The sequence below is a fragment of the Pezoporus flaviventris genome, unplaced genomic scaffold (genome assembly GCF_033815535.1).
Source record: "Pezoporus flaviventris isolate CSIRO_AGI_PZ_B2104156 unplaced genomic scaffold, CSIRO_AGI_Pfla_v1 ptg000105l, whole genome shotgun sequence".
Taxonomy (NCBI): Eukaryota; Metazoa; Chordata; class Aves; order Psittaciformes; family Psittacidae; genus Pezoporus; species Pezoporus flaviventris.
Genome location: NW_026892653.1, coordinates 1636766 through 1644410, shown reverse-complemented (window position 1 = coordinate 1644410; position 7645 = coordinate 1636766). Strand labels below are relative to the sequence as shown.

Below are 7645 nucleotides of genomic sequence, written 5' to 3'. Positions count from 1 at the left end.
AATAAATTTCCTATATTGGAGCCTTCTGAAGAGTTATCCCCTAATAAATTGCTACTCTCAGAAAGCCCTGAGCTGCAAACCACTAGAGCAGGGCGTTATAGCTGTTGAGCTTTGGATCTGCTTGACTGGCCATGAACAAAGACAACACAAAGCCAGACACTCCCTCCTCCCTCTGCCATTAGCTACAGACAATGGGACTACCCTACTGGGTACAAGTCATTTCTATCAGCGAAGGTCATGTTGGCAGGATGGATGCTGAGCACCCAACCTACAGCAATTTTTACTGTTGTATCTATAGACTCTGGACTGGAAACAGCAGACAACAAAAGCCAACTTTCCAGAAAGGGAATTCAGGCACTAAGAGGACCAAACTGGGTCTAGATCACCCCAAACCACCACGCTATCACTGCAGAGAAGGAGGCTCAGACAGCAATCTGCTGGTTTTCCCTGAAGAGCGGCCACTGGTGCGTTGCACAGATGTCCTGGAAGATCCTGTACACTTGGTCATGCTGCGTCTCATCAGCTATGGGGAGCATGGGGCTGCTGCTGCAGGTCTTCCCAGCCTCCTCCACCACCTGCCTGACACACAGCTGCTCCACCTGCACAGGAAGAAGTCATGAAGACTACAAAAAGAGTCATGGAGACACTGAATGAAGAGGAACCTCTTTGGGCATCTCCCACTGATGGCATCCACCCGCATCAATCCAAGCAGTAGGGAAAAGGGTGGGAGAGACACAGCAGAGCCATTGTGCCACCAGACATGGGTGGCCAGGTCCAGCCAGGCTAACAGGTCCAACTGCCCAAGCCACCTTGGCACAAATACCTCTAGAACAGCAACTCCTCTCCCAGCAGAGCTACAGGGAGGTAGGAGACAGCACATGGAAAGCGCTGGTGCAGACACACAAAGCAAAGGGGGTGACCAGGGCAGAAAGATGTGCAGGAGGCAAAGGACCAGTCTCTGAACTTGTGAAATCAGGACCTCACAGACTTGGTGGGTCTGTTTGCTCAAGGGCAGATGCAGCTCCCTCCCTGTGTCCTCCTGCCATATCCCTGCTTCCACAGCCTAGTTAGCCCAAGGGGGTCTCACACTGGGTGCAGGCTTCAGAAACACCCTGGTTATTGCCCTAAGGCTTTGAGATCCCAGAATTGTTCCAGCTCCTCCAGGGAGGATTATCTGGCCAGAGCCATGGGGACTGCACCTCTCATCCCATCTCCTCCTTCACCCTCCTGAAGGTTTCCCAACCCCACTGCTGTCCACCATGGTTGTTCACCACATTTATTGGCTGTTCAGCTTGAAGCTTTCACTTAACCATTCCAGGGATTTATTCCACCATTTCCTAAATGGAAGGGCACTGGTCCCAGTGTCAAAAGGCACAAATAGAAGGAAGAGAACAGATTTCTAGGACTTTAAAGAAAGCTTTTTCCATTTGAGAGCTTTTTTTGCAAACGTGATCTACCCAGATCAAGCAGTCTCTGACAAGCAACAGCCTAAAGCACCTCTCAGGAGGCTGTGGATAAGCAGATACCCATGCCATGCCACCCCATCAATTCAGGCACCCAAATGACCATGGTTCTGGGGGATGAAGCTAGAGCCCTACTTGAGAGGGGAAAAAAAAGGGAATATGGTCCAGACAAGGTGGGAAATCCAGCATCACTGCTCCAAAGGGCAGCCCTCCATACCTGCACAAGGATGAGCTTACACCGCAATGGCACTGCATCTGGGAACTCCTCTCCGAAGCACAGCATGACTCTGCTCTCTGGGAAGCGGCCCTCGTTGTTGTAATACTGCTGCAGCTCTGCAAGGAGAGAACAGTTGGAAGCTGCCTGCCAGCCTTTGCTATGTGGGTCTGGGACCAAGCACCCTGCCATAAAGGAAAGCTGTGGGCTCAAGAGAAGCTGCTTTGTTGTGCAAAGCCTCCAATTGGGATGCATTCGCCAAGTGATGCAAAACATCAGGTTATTCCTCCCGAGATCTGGTAGCATCAGCTACTCATGCAGAACACTTGGGTAACCCATCAGTGACGGGCAGGGACGACTTCAAAGTGCTCTAAGGCAAAAGGGCTCTACCCTTCCAACCCCACCGAGGGGATAAAGATGGGAATGCTCCTACAAACCTCTAAAGAACATGCTGGTATCAAATATCTTCACCACCTCATCCCGGTCCAGCTTGTTGGGCCTGTCCTTGTAGACCATGGTGTTCCCACTCCAGAAGACCCTGCCCTGGCAGAGCCTCTTGATGAAGATGCCCTTCTTGTTGCTCTGCAGCAGGACCCCCTTCTCCAAGTGCCCAAAGAGCTTCTTGGTGATCTGCTTCTGGCGGTCATTCTGGATGGCATCAGCAGAGGGGAACCGCACGTGCTCCAGGCCATCCGGGGCATAGAGCTTCTCCCCATAGCTGGAGGGCTGGCTGAGCGAGAGCCGGCAGCCCTCGCTGCACGTGGTGATGCGCCCCACCAGCCTCCCGCTGTAGAAGAAGCTGATCACCATTGGGGAATAGCCTGGGGAATGATGGGGATGGGAAACACCATCAGCGGAAGACAAACCCTGCCTGCTCTTCACTGCAATGCACAAACCCTGCGAGAGCAGCACAATTTCAGGGGACAGAGTCTCACTTGATGGAGAAGATCTCCATCATGGAATCAACCAGGCTGGAAAAGACCTTTAAGATCAAGTCCAACCGTTCCCCAGCACTGCCAAGGCCACCACTAACCCATGGCACTGAGGGCCTCGGCTACATGGTTTGGGAACACTTCCAGGGACAGCGATTCCATCACTTCCCTGGGAAGCCTGTTCCGATCCTGATGACCTTGTTAGAGGACTTCTCCATCACCCAGGCTGGTAGCAGTGCTGATCAAGCAAGAGCTCCTGATACCAAACCCCTTCCTCTTGCCTTTGCTTCACACTTCCCTTACTGTGGGCAGATCTCTCCACGCCAAAGACATGGTTGATCCCAGGGCAACTCCCCGTGCCAGCGCCATGGCCACAGGACACAAAACAGGATGTGACCCTACTCTGCATGCAAAGCCTGTGCATACTCAGGAGGGTGCAGCACCCCCAAAGCAAAGCCTCCCCCAAAAAGGCAGGGAGCAGTCAACTTCTGCCACAACACACATGAGGCCGAACCCCAAAGAGGCATCTGATGGCCACAGTCTAGAGCCAGGCTGAGGACCTGCCTTACCTGAATGATGCTGCTCATAGCTGGAGTATCCATTCATCAGTGGTAATGCTGTGGGTAAAGAGAAAGCCAAACTAAGCCTACATGCCCAGCTCCCAAATCCCAGTCCCCTTCTCTCCCCCAGCCTCCTGGTTTTCTGTGCCAGGCACATCAGACTTCCCAGCTCCCACACAGGAGACACCAATAAACACTTCCAGGTAGACTTAATCTTGTGCAGTACCTGATTGATTGCCTGGTACCAAGCACAGTGCTCTTAATTAGTACTTTAAGCATTAATAAGAAAGATAAAATACAACCATTGTCCATTACACATCATCTCCTGCCTCAGCCATAAATCTCAGTCCCATCAGACATCATATAACAGCTACTTACCAGGGCTGGGCTGCTGCATCCACCAGTCAGGTATTGGGGGGTTTCTGCAGGTCTCCTGGGGTGGTGAGGGGCTTCTCTTGATGACTCCCAGGTATTCATCTACACAGGGGGACTGTGAGACAGCAGGCACTGAGATCAGAGCAGCTTCAATACCTCAGGCAGCCACTGACCTACACTGAAACACTTGCAGTGCTCAGAGAGGGTCCAAATGGCAACGCCAAGAGGATGCCAACAAATTTGGTTAGAAATATCAAGTTTGGCCTTCCCAAGGCTGTACACTCAAATAACACCCTCCAGGGCTACTGAGCAGAAGCAGCCCAATGCAACATGGCCAAGAATGGGATCAGAGTGCCAAATCAGCCTCCATCCCCCATCAAAGGTCTCACTGGCCCAGATGCAAATAAAGCACGAGGTGCTCATCACAACCATGTGCTGCCTCACATGAATGAGCTGCAATACCCAGTGCTGCTCTCCCCAGTGCTCGGCAGCCTGAACTTTAGGAAGGCAACAAACACTATTAGGCCATTGGACACAAGCCCACCTCCAGCAAGTGACCCACAGTGAAGGCTTACCTCTTTCATGAGATCATCGATTGCAGAGGAATTGCAGTCCATCTCCCTGACATCATTCAGGCTGCTCCCATTGACAATGCCTGCTTTGCCTGGAATGGGAGGCTAGGATGCAGTGAGGACACACACACCCCCCCCACACGCAGCTACAGCTTGTGTCACCACTGGGCTTCAGAAACCCTTCACCCCATAGAAGTTATGAAACTGAGAACCACAGGACAGCAGAGCCACATAACAGCACCTCAGGGAGCTCACAGCCCATTCCAGAGCTGCGTTTGCAAAACCCAGCTTGCAGCTCATTGCCCCATTGCACAGTGACCAACAGCGAGGCAAATCGAGTCTGGCCAGCAGCAGAGACAGAGCTAGAGCAGAGGAGAGGGATGGGGTTTTTCTGAGCACCCCAGAGACTGGGCCTGCTGCTTCTCCTTTTTGAACCAAGCACAGTCATGCTGCTGGTAGGAACCTGCAGTGCCATTTGCATAGCAGCAGCACGTCCCCCATGTGAATGTGGCTGAAGGGGACTGACAAGCTAAAGGCAGATTTCCTGACAGCAACACTTCTTAAGTATTTTACACTTAAAAGGAAAAGCACACACACACCCACAACCACAACGAGATATACTTAGTGTGACCTGTGCTGCACCAGACAGCACAGCAGCAACTGCTCTCTGCTGCTAATCACTGCTGCCAAGAGAAGGGATTTACTGCAGCTCCTGGACATCCACCTAGGGCAGGCATTGGGAAGACAAAAGGATGGGGCTCAAGTACCCTCATCAAGGGGGTGATGACGTTGGATTTGCCTCTGCACCATCTTTACCGGATGGATGCTCACAGCAGTGGGGTTGAACTAGATGATCCTAAGGTCCTTTCCAACCCTAACTATTTATGATTCTGTGATGCTGCAGTTATCCCTGATTTCCTAAGCAGCTGTTTAGGGGGATAGAAAAAAGCCTGCCCTTCCTTGCTACCACAGTGACACAGGGGACATGTGCAAAGCAGGACCAGCAAAGCATCATAGCACAAGAGCAGAGACTGGCCAAGAAGAAGCAGATGGCTCAGATATAGATCAGCAGCAGGAGTCTGTGTGAGTGCTGCTCACAGCACCAACGAGGGTCAGTCATTTATCAGGGCACTCACTTTTCTGTTCCTCCTCTGGCACGATCCTGTAGACCTTGTAGGGCTCAGAGATGTCAAGCTGGGACCTGTCTGTCACCTCCTCAAAGTCAGGGCTCTTGTTCAAAGCGCAGCGCAGCCGCGTCTTCCACGTAGCCGGTTCCGCTTTGTCACCTTCTTTGAACTTGCCTTTGAAAACAGCCCAGGCCTAAAACAAAGCAACCACCACCACAGAATAACCCTCCATGCGAGCTCCTAGACTGCAGACACGTGCACACACAGGGACAAGCATCTGGGTGCGGAGCAGCACCACCTGCCCCAGTGATGCTCGCAGGTGCGCAAAGGGCTGCAGCACCCAGGCTTTAGAAAGCAGAAGTCAAGATCATCAAATGTGGCCTCATCTCAAACCTACAGGTCAGGAGATGCTGGGGATTTGAGGAATCACTGTGGAAGTAGTGATAACACTGATAAGACCTCAGTTAAAATCAAAATAAACCTAATTTTCCAGCTTCTGGCTAATAAAAGAGAGCTGCTTTCTTTGTAAGATCAGAACATGCTCTTGGTGGGAGAATACATTTTATCATTGAAAGGAGATTGAAAAATTGGGGTTTTTCTACACATATTTACTTTTAATACATATTTCTATATTTTCAAATAGCTGAATTCAATGCCATTCTCATAACTCAGTGCTCCTGAACCAACCACTAACTAGTGGTCACTGCCTTGAAAGTGAACTTGCTCACCAGTACAGATATTTGGAAGTGGGGGCAGAGGAAGGCAATTCCTGACCTTTTTGGTTCAGGATGGAATTTTCCAGTTTTTCCCCAAAAGTGGAAATACCCCCCTCCACCTTCAGTGACATCCAAGACTTCCTTCCCTCCTGCAAAGTCCTTTTTGTAAATCCAGCCTTTTATCAGTAATAGCCTGGTAAGAAGTTTAGAGCAGGTTAAAAGGAGCACATCCAGCTCCTCCTCATGTCAAACCTAAAAGTGGTACCAACATTTGGCAAAATGGAATAGATACCCCCCAAAAGAGCCTGGGAGACCAATTGTGGGGTGAAGCATCTCTTCCAAAGGTTAGATATGCAAAAGCTATAGACAGCATGGACATCTTGCACCAGCAGCACTATCAGCATGGGGAAGAACAGCACTATAGAGGTCAGGAACTGTTGATAAAACACATTAACCATCTGGCCTTACCTTGAAAATAGAAGCATCTACCTCCTGGTTGTAGTCTTGCTTCCCAGCATGTTTCCATGGGATGCGGAACATGGTTTTCTCCTCATTCTCCCAGATAAGCCCAGGATAGAGCTCGCTGTCGATCTGCTCAATGAGCCACTGCCGCAGCCGCCGGCCGCCGTTGCGGTCGCACATCCTGCATGGAATGAGAGATCCAAGCCCCGTTAGCTCCCCAGGATTGTCCCAGCACAGCTGGGGTACAAGGGATTGTGTTGTGCTCATGTCCCATGTCTGCACAATAAAACATCCCCCTGCTTCTTTCATAATGAAAGAAAAAAATCAAGGCAATTTACTCTTGAGTTATTACATCTTCCTCCCGCTCTATAATCAAAGCTCTGCTCACAAAAACAGGGTGATGGTGCTCTTCTGCAGCAATAAAAGGAGTAAGTTACATAGGAAGCAGGTGGAAAGGGTCTAAAGCACCCATTTCTGCTGTCAACTGAGCAAGTGACTCTGGGCAGGTCATCCCAGGGCAGCCACCCATTAGCATCTGCAGGAGACAGGGATGGGGCCACACTACCGACCCTCTCCAACAGAGGATGGATGCCAAGATGCGGGATGAAGTCACACCCCTATTGTTGGGGACCTCTGGTCATTTTGAGCCAAAATCACTGAGTAACTTCATGGAGGAGCCATGGGAAAGCTTCTCCTGCCCAACTGAAGGCAAAGCACCAGGGATCAGCCTTCCTGGCATCCTCCATCACCACTATGGTAAGACCTATACAGACTTCGGGAGCTGGTGGCCTGGCAGGAGGGCTCAGCAGCCCCAGGACCAGCTTCGAGGCTCAAAGCCCTGCTCCAAGTTTTATAGGACTGCCTTTCCCCAATTTCCTTTTCTTTACTGCCCCACAGGAAGGTTTTGGGGGTGAAAACAAGAACATTTCCAGTACAGCCCATACTGGTGGTCCCTGCTTTGCTCACAGCAGCTCAGTGCCACCAACTTCTGTCCCTTCCCCATTGCCCTACAGCCATCAACAGCACACCCTGGTTTTGGGGATGGTGAGAGCTAATACCATCAGCCAACAATGCCGGATCCCAGATGCCCCTCCAAAGCTGGATACCCCAGAGCACATGTCACAGATGGGAGCAGACAACCTCTGTGCATGCTCTGGATTTATACCAAGATGAAGAGCCTCAGAAACACCAGTTGAAATGAGACTCTCTTCTAGACCTGCAAGC

At 50.9% G+C, this 7645-nt stretch overlaps 1 protein-coding gene across 1 annotated transcript; it reads right to left on the bottom strand.

Annotated features, from left to right (window-relative positions):
- Nucleotides 1-235: 235 nt before the first annotated feature.
- IRF8 (interferon regulatory factor 8) lies at nt 236-6641 on the bottom strand. The gene is made up of 8 exons (XM_061477394.1): nt 6428-6641; nt 5253-5436; nt 4120-4208; nt 3548-3659; nt 3179-3226; nt 2115-2498; nt 1681-1796; nt 236-599 (listed from the first exon to the last, which is right to left on the bottom strand). Exons 1-8 carry the CDS (start codon nt 6599-6601, stop codon nt 423-425), a joined length of 1284 nt encoding a protein of 427 aa, XP_061333378.1. The 5' UTR covers nt 6602-6641; the 3' UTR covers nt 236-422.
- Between the last annotated feature and the right edge of the window lie 1004 nt (nt 6642-7645).

What these genes read in the sequence shown, in the direction of transcription:
- IRF8 (XM_061477394.1), bottom strand. Translation starts at nt 6,601, where the DNA reads ATGTGCGACCGCAACGGCGGCCGGCGGCTGCGGCAGTGGCTCATTGAG. An exon ending in TAGATGCTTCTATTTTCAAG is followed by an intron (nt 5,437 to 6,427) that starts GTAAGGCCAGAT and finishes GCTTTGTTTTAG; the next exon opens with GCCTGGGCTGTTTTCAAAGG. An exon ending in TACCAGCATGTTCTTTAGAG is followed by an intron (nt 1,797 to 2,114) that starts GTTTGTAGGAGC and finishes CTCTCCTTGCAG; the next exon opens with AGCTGCAGCAGTATTACAAC.